Source organism: Ochotona princeps, chromosome 4 (genome assembly GCF_030435755.1).
Source record: "Ochotona princeps isolate mOchPri1 chromosome 4, mOchPri1.hap1, whole genome shotgun sequence".
NCBI classification, from domain to species: domain Eukaryota; kingdom Metazoa; phylum Chordata; class Mammalia; order Lagomorpha; family Ochotonidae; genus Ochotona; species Ochotona princeps.
This window is the reverse complement of record NC_080835.1, coordinates 77,356,398-77,374,388: the sequence shown is the minus strand read 5'-3', so window position 1 is coordinate 77,374,388 and position 17,991 is coordinate 77,356,398. Positions and strand designations below refer to the sequence as shown.

The following is a 17,991-nucleotide window of genomic DNA, read 5'->3' as shown; positions in this document are numbered from 1 at the left end:
TAACTGTTGATGTAAAAATATTGAGTTTTCAGAAAGAACATAGGGCCAATGCTGTGGCACAGTGAGTTAGACTGCCCCCTGCAGTGCCAGAACGCTACCTGGTGCTAGGTTCAAGATCTGGCCACTCCCATTCTAGTTCTCTGCTAATGCTCCTGGGAAATCAGCAGAAAACAGTCCAAGTACTTGGGCTTCTGTACCCATGTGGGAGATCCCTGTGAACCTTCTGGTTCCTGGTCCAATCCAGGCCGTTGTGACCATTCAAGGAGTAAACCAGCAGACAGGGAAAATCAGTCAGTCAGTCTGTCTGTCTGTCTGTCTCTCTCTCTCTCTCTCTCTCTCTCTCTCTCTCTCCTCTTCTCTCCTCTCGTCTCCCTCTCCCTCCAACTCCAACTCCAACTCTGCCTTTCAAAGAAATATTTTAAATAACAGAAAGAATTCAATATTTTGTATTTTTGCCACTCATACCAACACTCAAATTTCCTCACGTCTGAAATGTGCCCTGCCAGCATCTATTAGACCAGGAGTTGTAAACCTTTTTTCTGCCAAGGGTCATTTGGATATTTATACAATCATCTGTGGGGCAAACAAAATTACCAACTTAATAATTGGCATGCTATAGACATACTGCATTTCAAGCCCTGCTGGCAGTTGTTTTGGCAAGGCAGCACCAAAAGGGCCTTCTATCAGACCCTTAGGTCAGATGTTCCCCACCCCTAGGACTAGGCAAACACCTACTCCTCGCTTCAGGCTCAGCTCAAGGACCACACCATTCTGGAAGCCACTGGAGGGACCTCTTCCTAGGAATTTCCGTCTCCCCTCTGTACTGTAACTATGTACTTGTGTATCTACAGCCTGATAGCAAGTTCCATGACAATACATGGTAAGTGCTCAAATCTAACTTCTTCAATGTTTCTTTAACTCAAGTCCATCCATCACCAGATACAAAATGCACTGGTAGGCTTATTCTGCTTGTTTTTTTCCTTGCAAATTAATACAACTAAGTCCAAGATACACTGCTGGGATAATGAGAAATGTTATGAAGTGACGACCTGTGTTTCTTTATTGATACTGTATTTGCAGCTTTCTAGTTCACTTCCGACAGTTTATGAGCACTCACTCATCATTTTAAGTGGGATAAAGCAAAACCCTTCTTACTTATTAAATCTCATTAATTTACAACTTAAGTTTCAACTTTCAAATTTTAGCAAGTTAATACACTTCTCTCTTTGGAACTGCAATCCAATTTTCATGAGAGTGATTCATTTTTAGTTTCAAGAAGGTTTGTTCTTTAAAATACATCACAAATATTTTATCATAAAATCTGAAAATAGGGGCCTGGCGCTGTGGCCTAGTGGCTAAAGTTCTCGCCTTGAACGTGCTGGGATCCCACATGGGTGCCGGTCCTTATCCCAGCGGCCCCACTTCCCACCCAGCTCCCTGCTTGTGGCCTGGGAAAGCAGTCAAGGATGGCCCAAATCCCTGGGACCCTGCACCCATGTGGGAGACCTAGAAGAGTTCCTGACTCCTGGCTTCGGATCTGCGCAGCTCCAGCTGTTGTGGTCACTTGGGGAGTGAATCGTCAGACCGAAGATCTTCCTTTCAGTCTCTCCTCCTCTCTATATGTCTGACTTTGCGATAAAAATAAATAAAATCTTAAAAAATATCTGAAGATATTTTACTCAGTGTCTCTGACTTAGCTTTGGGGATTTTGGATTCACTTACATTATTGTACAATTATTCTGTTTTTATATATGAGCATCGGTTCTGAGAGAGGTAGGCAAAAACTGTCAGCACTATCACCCTTTTCTATTCTTACACTAAGAAGCTGTGTATCTCTTATAGTTAATGAGGTACTTGGAGTGGGAGATTTTAAAAAAGCCAAAATCACGCCAAATGTGCCACTAAGGACTGGAATTTCCAAGAGAAAACTAATCTGACTACTAGATCATCTTACTGTATCAATCTGCTAAGAGATGAGTCTCTCAAATCTTTAAAAAAAAAAAAAGAGATGATAGTCATTGAATGGACTCACCAATTATTTTAAAAAGCGCATGCAATCATAATGAATTTCTCATTTTAAAAAGAACTTTACATCCATTATTATTTACTATCAAGAAAATTCTCAGCCAGTACCACACAACAAATCTAAAACCAAAGTAGTTCTAAACTATAATAATGATCAAGGCACTGATGGAGCTGGCAGATACTCCAGAATTCACTCATTCTTGACAAATCTTTATTGCTAACACAGAATACACAAAGAATTTCAACCACTAAAATGAAGTATTCTCTATGAAGGCCTACAAAAGCAAAATGGAGTTAACATTATTTAATAACTAGAAATTGGATCAAATAATTTGTTAAACTCAAAGATTAGCTAAAGGCCATCTTTTCATTAAAAATCAAATAAATCTTTAAAAATTCTCCTGTTAAGGAACACCTGTGTTCACGCCCAGTGTGACACTTCCTCCATCCCAACAGTTTTTGCCATCATTAGGAAGACAGTTAATTCCTATATATGCAAAATAGCAAAAATGTAAAAGGTCTGTTCATTTATTTGAGAGGCAGTTACACACAGAGAGAAAAAGAGATTTTCCATCTATTGGTTCATTCCCCTAAAAAGCCCCAATAACCAAGGCTGGGCCACAGCTTCATCTCGGTCCCCCCATCTGCAAGGAGGGGCCTAAGCACTTAGGCCATCTTTCACTGCTTTCCCAGCCACATTACCAGGGAGCTGGATCAAAAGTGGGGCAGCTGGGACATGAAATGGTGCTTATACAGGATGTCAGCATTGCAAGTGAAAGCTTAACCTACTATTACAACTCCAGCCCTCAAAATAGCAAAATTTCAACTACAGCTATCCCCACGTTGATCAAAGGAGACAGAATTCCTAAAGACTCCTTCCTAGTAAAACACTGGCTAAAACAAATAGTGTATATCAATGTCCAAGGAAAGACGGGTCACTGTTCTACTGGATCTGACCTCATGAACCCACTGTCAAACTGGCAATCTAAATAAAAATGTATTCTTCTTCTCCTATTTCATCAGCCTGTTTCTAAGTTATATAAACCACATCAATCTAGAGAGCTACAAAAAGGTTACTCTCGGAAGACGCTTTATAAAGAATCACTCAGAATATTAATATATAATCCTCCACTCATAAAAAATTGAGAAGTCATTTTCTTAAAACTAACACAAACTGACTTATTCATCATACAGAATGTTTATGGTTCCATGTAAATCGATTTTTATTGTGCAATCTTGTCTTGCAGAATCAAATAAAATTTCGTAAGTAAACTCCAAGAAGCAATTAAAAACATGCAAACTCTCCCTGGCTAAAGGGCGACATCTAGAGGCAAAAGCTTAACATTGAAGCCTTTTCTCAAACCCTTGCAATGGGATCTTGCCGTCAGGCATAAAGCAGCCTTTCAAAGTTTTTTCCACTTAGTAATTATTCTCTAACTATGTGGGATTGTGACTTTAATTGACCAAATCAAATACTGCTTATTTTAAGCTATTACTTACCATCTAAAGTGACAATATTCCCAGAGTCCTCAGAGTAGATCTCATTTATACCGACTTTAAATTTTCTCAATCAAGGCCTGTGCTGTGTCTTAGTGAATAAAACTACCACTTGTGGTGCCAGCATCCTATACGGGTAGGGTACTAGTTTGAATCCCACTGCTCCACTTCCAATCTAATTCTTTGCTTATGGCCTTGGAAAGTAGAATATAACCCACATACAAGTCATGTACCCACATGGGATGGGAAAGAAGTTCCTGGCTCCTGGCTTTGGACTGGTCCAATTGCAGCCATTGCAGCCATTTAGAGAATTGAGCCAGTGGATGGTTATCTTCCTCTCGACCACTGTAACTCTGTAATTCAAAAAAAAAAAAACAACTTACAAATTTTCCCCCTGGGCCCAACGTGATAGCGCAGTGGTTAAAGTCCTCGCCTTGAATGTACCAGGATCCCATATGGGCACTGGTTCTAATCTCGGCAACCCCGCTCCCCATCCAGCTCCCTGCTTCTGGCCTGGGAAAGCAGTCAAGGATGGCCCAAAGCCTTAGGACCCTGCACCTGCATGGGAGACCTGGAAGAAGCTCCTGGCTCCTGGTTTCAGATTGGCACAGCTCCAGCCATTGTGGCCGCTTCGGGAGTGAACCCTTGGACAGAAGATCTTCCTGTCTCTCCTCCTCTCTGTATATCTGCCTTTCTAATTAAAATAGATAAATCTTTAAAAAAAATCTTTCGGGCCTGGCTCGATAGTGTAGTGGTTAAAGTCCTCACCTTGTACGCGCCAGGATACCATATGGGCACTGGTTCCAATCCTGGTGGCCCCACTTTCCATCCAGCTCCCTGCTTGTGCCCTGGGAAAGCAGTGGAGGACAGCCCAAAGCTTTGGGACCCTGCACCCATGTGGGAGACCTGGAAGAGCTCCTGGCTTCAGATTGGCACAGCTCCAGCCATTGTGGCCGCTTCGGGAGTGAACCCTTGGACGGAACATCTTCCTGTCTCTCCTCCTGTTTATCTGCCTTTCCAATAAAAATAATAATAAAAAAATTTCCCTCTTTTATTTGTAGGTTCTATTGACAGAGTAACACAAATAATGGATATAGCTATGGCTAAAACGTATTATTAGAAGTACAGACACAGGTAAGATTAGCTAGTTTTAGAGCAAGGACTCAAAACATAAAATGCTCTAAAACCCTCAAAAGATTAAGGCAGAGGAAGTAACACTTCATTGAATGTAAATATTACCCCACTCATAAAACATTTACCCACCGATCTAATACAATCAGAAAAAATCTCTAACCATCTTTCTATACCTTCAACTAACTCAAATGCCATCAGGAACCAAACAAAATTGGCTCAACAACCAGCAGAGTGAAAAGCATCAAGAGAGGGGAGGAAGTGAAGGTGAACTAGAGAATGCACAGCCAAACGAAAGAAATTCCATTTGTTTTTCCCTTTTAGCCCTAAACCAGTCAAAACTACCTATCTGCTAATCAATCTCTATTTGCCACACTTCATCCACACACAGTCCCAATTTCCATCCTTAATGTCTGATAATGCACATTTCAAAATTAAAAAAATATCAAATATGGATATAAAATTGTCTGGAGGAATATACCATCAAATGTTAACTAAAGCTATGTAGAGATGACTGGATTATACGTGTTCTCTTCTTTTTGGTATCATATTGACTTTCTAATATGAGAAAAAAGTAACTTTTACTTAAAAAAAAAAAAAACTTCAAAAGTCATGGTATACCCATGTCATACCCAACAAGGTTTTCCGAAATCTAAAACTGGAAATAACAGACAAGGACAAACAGCAAGTGAGTACTTGCAAGACATGTCAATCAAGGAGAAATATTTGAGTGGCCACATGTCATCACTGTGCTATATTCAAATGTCAAACTATTTTTAAATAGGAAAAGATCACCAGTAACAAAATGCTACATGTAATGAAAGAGGCGAGTTAATGAGATTAAAAACTTAGGCAAATTAAGATATTTCCTACCTCTTTCCCAAATTTCATAACCTTACCATAAAGATCTGGACCATGAGGAGTGAAGACATTATACAAAACAATGTTGAGTGGTGCAATCACCAACTTGCCGTAATAGTAGCTGTCAATGACCACAACAGGCACCTAGAAGAGAAAATGCAGCAGAGTTTTACTCTGGGAACATCCTCAAAATGCTAACAGGACATGCCTGAGAATAAAAAGCAAAATGAACTCCTACTTTTCCCTGGATCACATTAGAAGCTGCTTTAAGTACAACTTGAGAACAGGTAACTCACCAGAAAGAGGATAAGCGCCACCAACGTCCAATGAAAAAAATCCTTCCACCTGTGTTTCATGACCACTAAGTCAAAGGCAATGGGTAGACTATGAAAACAGAAAAAAAAAAAAAAAACCCACAAATTTAGATAACTTAGGTCAGAGTCCCACATACTTCCTGCTGAACTGAGCAACAAATGCCTCTACAAGTTACAGGGAGAAAATAAGGCTGGGATGCACAAAGATGTCTTTGCAAAAACACACCTATCTCTTTTTAGGACACATCAGGGGGCTATGCAGCTCCCAGATGCACAGCAAACAGAAACATGGTACTGCTGAAATGAACTCCATTCTGTGCATACTTACGTGTAATGGATTTGAAATGGTAGGGCAATATGCCCTATCCTCCTGTAACCAGCCTGCCAAACAAAGGGGTATTCATTTCTCTCCTGTGCTTTATTGGACTGGCAGTAGTAATATTAGCAGCTTTGATTCTGATGTATTCCTTTTCAAAACTATTAGCTCTTCTTCCTTCTACTTAAGTTAATCCTGAAAATGACATACATGTGTTGCTCTCATTTCAATTATTTCTGTCTTATAAGCATTGTTATTAAGCCTAATAAAAGTCTGCAGGAACCTCTTCATGGTGGGATAAAAGCTCTTCCTTGAACACAACATTCTCATTACAGGCTCCATCTATTTTTTTTTCTGCTGCACTGGAAATAAAACATGTTTCTCCACCTTTATAATTCCTGGACTCCTCTTTTAGCCTTTTCTCTCAGCTTCTTTCTACACTTTTTCCTCCCACCTTTTCACCATAGTCAAATTCTCCCAAACTAACTACTTATTTTCTCAGCAGGTGCTTCTGCTCAGACTGCACAAACAAGAACCCCCACATCCATAACCAGGACACTAGTCACAGCCTCTATACTGCTCCAATCACAAAGAATCCTCCCAATTTTCACTCTTTACATAGGATCGACCTCAAAACCAACCACATGGGCCTGGCGAGGTGGCCTAGTGGGTAACGTCCTCGCCTTGCATGTGCAGGGATCCCATCTGGATGCTGGTTCACATCTCAGCTGCTCTACTTCCCTTCCAGCTCCCTGCTTGTGGCCTGGTAGAACAGTAGAGGATGACACAAAGCCTTGGGACCCTGCATTCACATGGGAGACCTGTAAGAGTCTCCTGGATCCTGGCTTCAGATCCGCTCAGCTCCCGCTATTGTAGCCACATGCGGAGTGAACCAGTGGATGGAAGATTTTCTTCTCTGTAAATCTGACTTTCCAGTAAAAATAATAAATCTTTTTAAAAAAATCTTCACAGACCTAATTTCTCTGAGCATATATCGCACTCTCATCCCTATGCCATTGGTAATCTCTTCCATGATTCGAACTTCCTCACTCTAACGTGTAAATTTTGTCTTAACATTTTCATTTTTCTATCTGATCAAATAGTTACATTTCCAAAGCCTTTGTATTTCTCCTGTGACAAGTCATGAAAACTTTTAATTTACCCATCAGCATCTATCTTTTCTATTAAAAGGTGAGTTCCAAATTAGTAGGACACAGGGCTGTGTAATTTTAAAAAACAGCAGCAGTCCCTAGCACAAAGTATTCAATAAATGATGGTGGACTGACAATTGACTAAATGACTGAGACCCTGAAATTACTTTTCTTGCCTAAACACAGACCAAGCAAAATGTGCCTTTAGGGGAACTTGGAGAACTCAACAAAGTTTAGTGTAGGCGTAATAAAGAGTGAAAGCAATGGAGGAATGAAAAAAAGGTAAGAGAGGCAAAGTAGGGAAGAGCCTACAGGGTTGAGTCATTTTAGAGCTTGGGCACCACAGAGCAAGAGTTGGCAAACATCTTTCCCTTAAGAGTATTTATATTCAACTTTGTTTCTATGTAGTTTTTGTTGCATATTCTTACGTGTTTTTTAACCTCCTCTATAAATGTAAAAACCGTTTTTTTATTTTATTTTTATTGCAAAGTCGGATATATAGAGAAAGGAGGAGAGACAGAGGAAGATCTTCTATTTGGTGATCCACTCCCCAAGTGACCACAACAGCCAGTGCTGCGCCAGTCCGAATCAGGAGCCAGGAGCATCCTCCTGGTCTCCCATGCAGGTGCAGGATCCCAAGCCTTTGGGCCATCCTCGATTGCTTTCCCAGGTCACAAGCAGGGAGCTGGATGGAAAGCGGGGCCGTTGGGATTAGGACTGGCGCCCATATGGGATCCTGGCGCATTCAAGGCAATTACTTTTAGCCACTAGGCCACAGCACCAGGCCCACTACTGGTTTTTTTTTTTGGGGGGGGGGTAGGCCTGTACAAAAACAGCTCAGATGGATACGGTCCATCAGCCATGATTTCCTAAATTTATGACACAAAACAACTCAGAAGATACTACAGAGTTTGAAACAAAGGAATGACAGAATCCCACTGGCATATTAGGAAGATAAACTTGAGTGAGAATAGATCTACAGGGGTCAATAACAGAGACAGGAGATCATCTAGTAGGCTCTGTAGTAATCCAAGACAAGGAGGGGTGAAAAAAAGTACTCAGATTAAAAAGACTCTGAGAGGGCCAGCACTGTGGCCTAGCAGCTAAAGTCCTCGCCTTGCACATGCCAGGATCCCATTGGGCGCCGGTTCTAATCCCGGCGGCCCATATTCCCATCCAGCTCCCTGCTTGTGGCCTGGGAAAGCACTGGAGGACAGCCCAAAGCCTTGAGACCCTGCACCAGCGTGGGAGACCCAGAAGAGACTACAGGCTCCTGGCTTTGGATCGGCTCAGTTCTGGCCTTTGCAGCCACATGGGGATTGAATCAGCAGACAGAACATCTTCCAGTCTGTCTTTCCTCTATGTATATCTGCCTTTCTAGTAAAAATAAATCTTAAAAAAGGGACACTGAGGAGCGCTCTTCTTGGTGGAGCTGAGTGCTTGTGAGGAACCGTGCGCATCTGACGCCATCAGCCCTGAACCTCTGCCATGGACTTTGACAACAACTACATACACAACCTAGCAGGAATACTTATCCGGTTTTTTCATGGAATAGACTGTGATTATGGCACTGGATCAAGACTGTGGCCATAGAGCCTATGGGAGTCAAAGATCTATGGATTCCGGGCCCGGCGGCGTGGCCTAGCAGCTAAAGTCCTCGCCTTCAAAAGCCCCGGGATCCCGTATGGGCACCGGTTCACATCCCGGCAGCTCCACTTCCCATCCAGCTCCCTGCTTGTGGCCTGGGAAAGCAGTTGAGGACGGCCCAATGCATTGGGACACTGCACCCGCCCGCGTGGGAGACCCGGAAGAGGTTCCAGGTTCCCGGCATCGGATCAGCGCGCATCGGCCCGTTGCTGCTCACTTGGGGAGTGAATCATTGGACGGAAGATCTTCCTCTGTCTCTCCTCCTCTGTGTATATCTGGCTGTAATAAAATGAATAAATCTTTAAAAAAAAAAAAAATCTATGGATTCCTACCTCAACCAATCATAGGGCATGGACAATCACAGTGGGGCGGTGGGGCGCCAGTTTGGACCTTATCAGTCTTACAACTCCAGATCTTCTCTGGGTGGGCAACATCTGCACAGATCGGGCCCGGCGGCGTGGCCTAGCAGCTAAAGTCCTCGCCTTGAAAGCCCCGGGATCCCGTATGGGCGCCGGTTCTAATCCCGGCAGCTCCACTTCCCATCCAGCTCCCTGCTTGTGCCTGGAAGAGCAGTCGAGGAAGGCCCAAAGCTTTGGGACCCTGCACCCGCGTGGGAGACCTGGAAGAGTTTCCTGGTTCCCAGCATCGGATCAGCACAGCACTGACCGTTGCGGCTCACTTGGGGAGTGAATCATCGGATGGAAGATCTTCCTCTCTATATATCCGGCTTTCCAATAATAATAAATAAATCTAAAATTAAAAAGAAGAAAAAAAGATCTGCACAGATCTGGAAGCCGAAGAAAGGCACTTCGGAGGTAGCTAGGGTGGTCGATTTGAGAGCTCCTACCAGAATAGCCTGGACTCTCATGGAGACAGAAACAAGGATGGGTCTTACTCCTGTTCAAAATTGAGGCCTGGATTTACGGAGGACAGAAGAGAGAATTACTCTTCCTACAGCAGTTTTTCTTCACCCCATATGAAACCTGCACCTGTAGACTACCAAAGTAGAAGAATACCTGCTTATCCTGAAAGTACGTTTGAAGTGGAACTATGATGCTTTTGGAGGACCATCAACAGGCAGAGGCCAAAGCCAAAGACATATGGGTGATTTGGGAAACATTCAGAGACTTGGACTTGTTATCAAAACAAACCCACCAATATGACAGTTGCTGCTGAAAGAGGAATAAAGAGAAAAATGGTATATATCCAGTGGCTGTTGTTTAACTTCATGGCATTTAAATTTTTAAAAAAAAAAAATACAGCCATTTAATAAGCCTGGTGGAACCTTTATCAAGAAGCCCAAGCTAGCAAACCCAATAGAGAAGGTCAATTTCAGCAAACTGCCTACAAAAACTGATCCCAACAATGAGGAGGAAGAAAAACAACAAACAGAATCGATGAGAGAAGCAAAGGTGCCAAAAAGGGAAAAAAAAAAAGTGAGAAGTATGCAGATAGGTACAAAATGGCATTAACAGATTCATTTTGCAAATTTTGAGCATTTGAAGAAAAAGACAATGAACTACATCTGCAAAGTTCTTCACATCAGGAGACATTAGGTCATATTCAGAAATAAACCAAATTTGATAAAGTAGTTATGGAGTTTTTGCATGAATGCATGATAAATAAACTAAAAAAAATCTATTCATAAGCAACAGGCAAGTAGCCAACCAGAAATAATCAAAATAATTGAAAAAGATATTATGGAAGGTGTCATTGAAGATGATCACATGATAAAAGTGGAGGCCATTCATGGTTTGCATTTGGTATGTTCCTGCACTGTTCCTGCACTGTTCAGTCCAACAGCTTTTAAAATCTTCTGGTCATAGCAAAGGGAAACAGGCTTACAAGGAACAGATAAAACGAGAGTCTTAACTGCCACAAGCATTTCAAACAATCCGATAATGAAGGCAGGCTATGAACATTTTTGTTAAGGGTGACAATCTTTTTGAAATTCAAGACCATTCTCAAGATCAGCAAGGAGATGATGAAGAAAAGATGGATGAACCTGTGGAAGAGGAGGATGAAGAAGAGGATGAAGTGGAGGAGGAGGAAGTGGGGGAAGCTGAGGAAGCAGAAACTGCAGAGGATGTAGAAAAGCTGAAACAATAGAGCGAGAGAAGGATGCTGAGGGAGTGGGAAAAGTTGGGGCAGTGGGGACGGATGGAGGAGTGGAAGCAGGGGAGAAGCAGAGGGAGTTGAGAAAGAAGCAAAGAGTCTGCTGACTTCCCTGCTGAGCAGCCTGAAGAAAATTAATTGTAAAGCATTAGATTTAAAAAGAGCTTTAAATCTCAGTGTTAATGTGGAAAAGGGTAAGAATAGCTTAAAACGAGTTAATATTCATGTTGCAACCATTCTACACACTAAAATTTGTTTTATGATTTCTAAATGTTTGACATTTAATAAAATGCAGACTATTTTAGCTTCGTTTTTTTAGCTACCAAACAGATCTGATAAACTGTGTAATTTTTAAGCTTAATTTTTACTACTTTATTGATGTAAAGGATGACAGATATGTATTGTTAGTGTATCTGTTCTAATCATTTGGACTTAAACACTGGTGTTGGGAGTATTCAAATGTGCAGGTGTTTTGAATACTTACTCTAGAAAAGAGAAATTGGGCAAGTATTTTCTGTTCTGATTGTGTATTTTACTGCATTGGACATTGAATAGTAATTTGCACTGAGATATGCTTAAACGCCTTTGGTGACCATGTCTCCCTTTGTAGCAACAAAATGTTTATGAAAATTTTCTCTCTGGATTAGCAATTTAAATGAAACAGTTGATCAATTAAATGAGTTTTTACAAATCAAGATTTGCCTTATTGTATGAATTTATTCAAAAGTATTAATAATCAAAGACTTGAAGAAAAATTTTCTTGATCATATTTTTTAAACTATAGCTAAATATTTTTTAAGCATTTCAAATGGAGGTCAGTCTGTAAACTGACTTTGTTTATACTTGTTTTCATTTGTTCCTTTTTTCTGTACCTGTGTCGAATCTTGAAATCTTCCTGAAAACACACTGAAATACAAATTTAAAAAAAAAAAAAGACACTGAGGAGGGCCTAGCATGGTGGCCTAGCGGCTAAAGTCCTCGCCTTGAACGTACCAGGATCCCATATGGCCACAGGTTCTAATCCTGGCAGCCTTGCTTCCCATCCAGCTCCTTGCTTGTGGCCTGGAAAAGCAGCTGAGGACTGCCCAAAGGCTTGGGAACCTACACCCACATGGGAGACCCAGAAGAGCTCCTGGTTCCTGGCTTTGGATTGGCACAGCTCTGGCCATTGTGGTCACTTGGGAAGTGAACCATCAGACAGAAAGTCTTCCTTTCTGTCTCTATTCCTCTCTCTATATATCTGACTTCCCAATAAAAATAAATCTTAAAAAAAAACACTGAGGAGACACAATAAATTAATAGGATATATGAAAAAGCAGAGTTGCATAATGTTCAGGTTCCCGGTTCACTTCTGAGTAGCTGGTGGTGCCTTTTCCTGTGGCAGCACAGATAAAAGAAGAGGTATGGAGGAATGCAATGAGCTCAAGAAGCACCTACCAAGCAACTATGAATATGGATGAAATTAAGACAATCAGGACTAGACATAAAGAAATGGGGATGATCACAATGGCTGAAAATAAAATCTTGAGGAATGGGCCCAGCGTGATACCTCGGTGGCTAAATTTTCACTTTGCAAATGCCAGGATCTCATATGGCCACTGGTTCACATCCTGGCTGCTTCACTTCCCACCCAGCTCCCTTCTTGTGGCCAGGGAAAGCAGTAAAGAATGGGCCAAAGCCTTAGGATCCTACACCTGTTCAGGAGACCCAGAAGAAGCTCCTGGCTCCTGGCTTTGGACCAGCTCACCTGGGGAGTGAACTAGCAGATGAAAGATCTTTGTCTAACCTATTCTCTGTAAATCTTCCTTTCCGGTAAAAATAGATAAATCTTAAAAAGAAAAAATCTTGAGGAATGTCTCCTAAGGAATGTCATAATTTGAGAAGACATGCAGCAAAGAAGACTGAAAGTATAGAAACCAGACTTTAAAAACCAGTTTAGATTTTAAAAGTCTTTTCTTTGGTTTAGTAGCCTCCCTTCTAAATATTTACTCAAGCTAAATTTCAGAAGTGTACAAAGACACACATATATATGTATAAATGTAAACTGAAGCACAGGTACAATACCAATAACCAAAAAAAAACCCACCATAAACCAAATATATCCCAATAGGGCAATGCTTAAGTAAATTATGGACAGCCATAGGGTCAGCGTTGTGTTACAGTAGGATAAGCCTCCACCAGTGACACCAACATTCCACATGGGTGCCAGTTTGAGTCCCAACGGCTCCAGTTCCAATTCAGCTCTATGCTAATGTGCCTGGGAAAGCAGCACAGAATGGTGCAAGTCTTTAAGCCCCTGCACTCATGTGAGACCTAGAAGAAGCTCCTGGAATTGCACCAGCCCAACTCTGCTTGTTACAGCCATTCGGGGAATGAATTACTAGATGGAAGATCTGTCCTCCTTCTCTAACTCTGCTTTTCAAATAAAATCAAATCTTAAAAAAAGAAGTATGGACAGCCACATAATGGAACACTTTGAAACCAATATAAAGAACATAAGTCTATATGTAGAAGATGATATGTACAGGATAATTGTTTCTAAAATGTGGTTACAAGCACATACACAGAGGCATTTATATATAAAATAATGGCTTCTGGAAAGACATGTTTCATTGAAGATTGGGCTGGAGAGAAGAGAATTAGGAATTATTTGTCGCATGAAATCTGACTTTTTTGATTTAATAATAAAGATACAATACCTTTAAAATAACCTAATATTGGGCCTGGCACGGCTTTGCATGTGCCAGATCCCATATGGGCACCGGTTCTAATCCTGGTGGCCCCACTTCCCATCCAGCTCCCTGCCTGCAGTCTGGGAAAGCAGTTGAGGATGACCTTGGTACCCTGCACTGCACCCACGTGGGAAACAAAGAAGCAGCTCCGGGCTCCTGACTTCAGATCGGTGCAGCTCTGGCCGTGGCAGCCACTTGGGGGAATGAACCAGCGGATGGAAGATCTTCCTCTCTGTCTCTCCTTCTCTCTGTATATATCTGACTTTCCAATAAAAAAGAAATTTCATTAGAGATTTATTTAAAACTAACATAAACCAAAGGTGTTTTTCTGTTTTTTGCTTCTTCGTAATTACCTGTAGTATAGGCAAGAAGATACAGCAGCACAAACCAAACTAGAGAAGTGATGGGAACAGATAGGAAAGGAATTAAGCGGGACCAGCACAATGGCCTACTAGGCTAAGCCTCAACCTGTAGTGTGAGCATCCCATATCAATACAGGGTTGAGTCCTGGCTACTCCACTTCAGATCCATCTCCCTGCTACTGGCCTGGGAGCGCGGCGAAGGATGGCCCAGGTGTTTGGGCCCCTATACCTATGTGGCAGACCCAAAAAAAACTCCTAGTTCCCAACTCCAACCAACATGGCCTTTTGGGGAGTGAACCAATGGGCAGATCCCTTTGCCTCTCTGCTCTGCTTTAACTCTGCCTTTCATATAAACATAATTCTTAAAAATAAAGAGACTCAGGTGAAAAAAGACATTGGAGCAGGAGAGGATGGGTGAAGGAAATGGATGTCAAACTTATGTAAATAGAAAAATGTGCAGCACAGGTGGGGCAGTGTAGAAAAAAATACCAGTTCTAGTGTCATTAAGACCCTGATTCAAATCCTAGCACAACCTCAGTGGTATCTTAGCCAATTTTGGCATCTACTTTATTACTTAAAAAGGCATTAAAATTTTTATGTCTCTTGCAGTGTCATAAATTTTAAGGATTAGGTTCTCAAAGAGTCTGACAGATGTTAATAGTCACTTTTATTAGCATTAATAATGATAAAACAGTATGAGAAATATTATTCCACTTCCCAGAATCTCTGTAGTCCAATTGGTTCCCATAACTTTAGGAGCTACCCAGAACAAATGGCGCAAATTCAACACAAAGATTCACTATGAGATAAGATGTGATACATCGTACGTGAGATAGGAACTGTGTTAGTGTCTTACCCAAGAGCTGCACTGAATGGCCAGCCCAAGATGGCCCCAGCTGCTATTCCCAGCACAGCAATGGAGGTTTTGTCCATGTACCATCCAGTCATGGCTATCAACGTGGTATACATACAGAAGCTACTCGGAAGAAATGCTGCAAGAGTAAAGAAATGGGAAAAAGGATGGATGGGGACAAGGGTTTGAGATTTACTAGGTATCAATTACTAAAACTACACCTCTATTTCAAAATGTCAAAAACCAGAAACATATTTTCGACAATGTTTTATTACAGCAGTAAAACAATACTCTATTTAAAAAATGAAAGTGGGCATTTGCAGTAGTAGTTTCCACTCAGGATGTCTGTAACCCTTAAAACAGTGCCTGGTTCAAGTCTCAGCTCCTCTGCTTCTAACTCAGCTTCCTGCTGATGGCTGAAATACTTTGGTCCCTGCCCAAAAAGACCTGAATTAAAGGTCCAGTCTCCTGGCTTCAGCCCATCCTAGCTTTGGCTGTTGCAGGCATTTGGGGAGTGAACCAGCTTACAGAAGATCTTTCTCTATCTGCCTTCAAAATAAAATGAAAGTCAGAAAGTTCTAAAACACATGAAGTTAAATGATTTCCTTATTTTCTTACTTTTCTGTGTTGTAGGTACCAACAACACTAATCATGCCTTCAGTCCACTGCCCTACACCTTAAACCCAAAACTTACAAAACTTGAGATTCCCCACAGATTATTTCCAGGAAAGAAATATGTTTCAGGGCCGGGTGGCGTGGCCTAGCAGCTAAAGTCCTCGCCTTGAACGCCCGGGATCCCATATGGGCACCGGTTCTAATCCCGGCAGCTCCACTTCCCATTCAGCTCCCTGCTTGTGGCCTGGGAAAGTAGTCGAGGATGGCCCAAAGCCTTGGGACCCTGCACCCGTGTGGGAGACCTGGAAGAGGTTCCTGGTTCCCGGCTTTGGATCAGCGCAGCATCGGCCGAAGTGGCTCACTTGGGGAGTGAATCATTGGATGGAAGATCTTCCTCTCTGTCTCTCCTCGTCTCTCTGTATATCCGCCTTTCCTATAAAAATGAATAAATCTTAAAAAAAAAAAAAATATGTTTCAAAAGACTAACAGCCATCACCAATAATCTATTTCAGAGGAACTTATCTGCTGTTGGTCTTTTGTGACTCTCCTGGTCCTAATCTACACACCTCAGGAACTCTAGCCTTTTTCAAGGGCAAAATACCAGATACAGTGCTGTGGGTCCAGCACGCTGGGTCAATGGCTAAATCCTCACCTTGCAAGTGCTAGGATCCCATATGGGCACTGGTTTGTGTTCCAGCTGCTCCACTTCCCATCCAGCTTCTTGCTTATGGCCTGGGAAAGCAATAAAGGATGACCTAAAGCCTTGGTACCCAGACCTGCACAGGCGAGCTGGAGGAAGCTCCTAGCTTCTGGCTTCCGGCTCCTGGCTCTGGATCAGCTCAGCTCTGGTCACTGCAGCCATTTGGGAAGTGCGCAAGTAGATGGAATATCTTTCTCTGTCTCTCCTTCTCTCTATAATCTGCCTTTCCAATAAAGATAAATAAATCTTTAGATACAGTGCTGCTTTACATTTTGTATTCCAGACATGGACAGCATGTCCTTCAGACAGCCCCCTCAGCATTCCCATGTACTCTCACCCCATTGTGTACAGTAGCTTCAAGGTCTCCACAACAGCCACTATTGATCCTGCTGCCCAAAGTGTTGCTAACATTTCTGCACAATAATGCAGATGTCTCTCTCATGTTGCAGAAGGACTGTGACTGGACCTTGGAAAAAGGTCCACAGGCTCTACATCAAAGGATGCCTTCCATTGATTTTGTGTCTTAATATCGTCAGTGGAAATTACAAAACTGAAGACACCCCAGGATTCTCCCATACATAAATGCCAATTTCAGAAGTAGCAAAGTAATTAAAAAGAAAAATGGGAAACACAGCCTTCCTAGAGCCATCCATATCTGTCAACTATAGCTCTCAATGTGCGAACAAAATCTGAGGCCTCCTCTACAAGATCTAGGGGTAGGTCCCGACTTCCTAAAAAGGACACCAAAAGCATTAGCAATCAAAAGCAGAATAAACAAATGGGACCTCATCAAACTAAGAAGCTTCTGTACAGCGAAGGAAACAATCAAAGTAAAAAGGCAACCCACAGAATGGGAGAAGATCTTCGCGCACGACATAGGTGATAGAGGGCTAATTTCCAGAATATACAAAGAACTACAAAACAACCAAAATGTCAAAACAAACAAGCCACTCAAGAAATGGGCACGGGAAATGGGCAGACACTTCACAAAAGAACAAAGCCAAATGGCAAATAAACATATGAAAAAATGCTCAAGTTCCCTGGCAATAAGGGAAATCCAAATTAAAACATCAATGCGGTACCACCTAATGCCAGTAAGACTGGCCCACATGAATAAAACCACCAACAACACTTGTTGGCGAGGTTGTGGGGAAAAGGGAACTCTACTCCACTGCTGGTGGGGCTGCAGGTTGGTACAGCCTCTATGGAAATCAGTATGGAGAACATTCAAACAACTCAAAATCAACATACCATATGATCCAGCAATAGCACTCCTAGGAATATACCCAAAACACCTGTTTTATGAGAAGCTAACGTGCGCCCCTATGCTCATAGCAGCACAATCAGTAACTGCAAAAACATGGAAGCAACCGAAATGCCCATCAGCAGAACACTGGATAAGAAAGCTATGGTTCACCTACTCCATGGAGTATTACTCAGCTATTAAAAAAAACAAAATGCAGTTCTTTGTGGCCAAATGGGCCAAACTGGAAACCATAATGCTAAGGGAAATGAGCCAATCCCAAAAGGTCAGATACCACATGTTTGCGTTAATTTAAGATGATATGATGTTATATAAAACATGTTATTTTATGTATATTATATGTTGTGTATAAACTAAAACTGAATTGACAATGAGGTGATCACAGAAGATGGTTAAGAAATTGCAATT

The 17,991-nt window shown here is 41.8% G+C and overlaps 1 protein-coding gene and 1 pseudogene across 4 annotated transcripts in view; one reads left to right on the top strand and one right to left on the bottom strand.

Annotated features, from left to right (window-relative positions):
- The window catches only part of ALG9 (ALG9 alpha-1,2-mannosyltransferase), a 106,817-nt gene that overhangs the window by 80,098 nt on the left and 8,728 nt on the right, over positions 1-17,991 (bottom strand). For all 4 annotated transcript variants that reach the window (XM_058663921.1, XM_058663922.1, XM_058663923.1 and 1 more), the window contains 3 exons: positions 15,008-15,143; positions 5,811-5,898; positions 5,553-5,658 (listed from right to left, as the gene is read on the bottom strand). In XM_058663921.1, coding sequence (XP_058519904.1) covers positions 5,553-5,658; positions 5,811-5,898; positions 15,008-15,143 — 330 coding nt within the window. The remainder of the gene's footprint in view (positions 1-5,552; positions 5,659-5,810; positions 5,899-15,007; positions 15,144-17,991) is intronic.
- Positions 8,784-11,195, top strand: LOC105941812 (DBIRD complex subunit ZNF326-like; annotated as a pseudogene).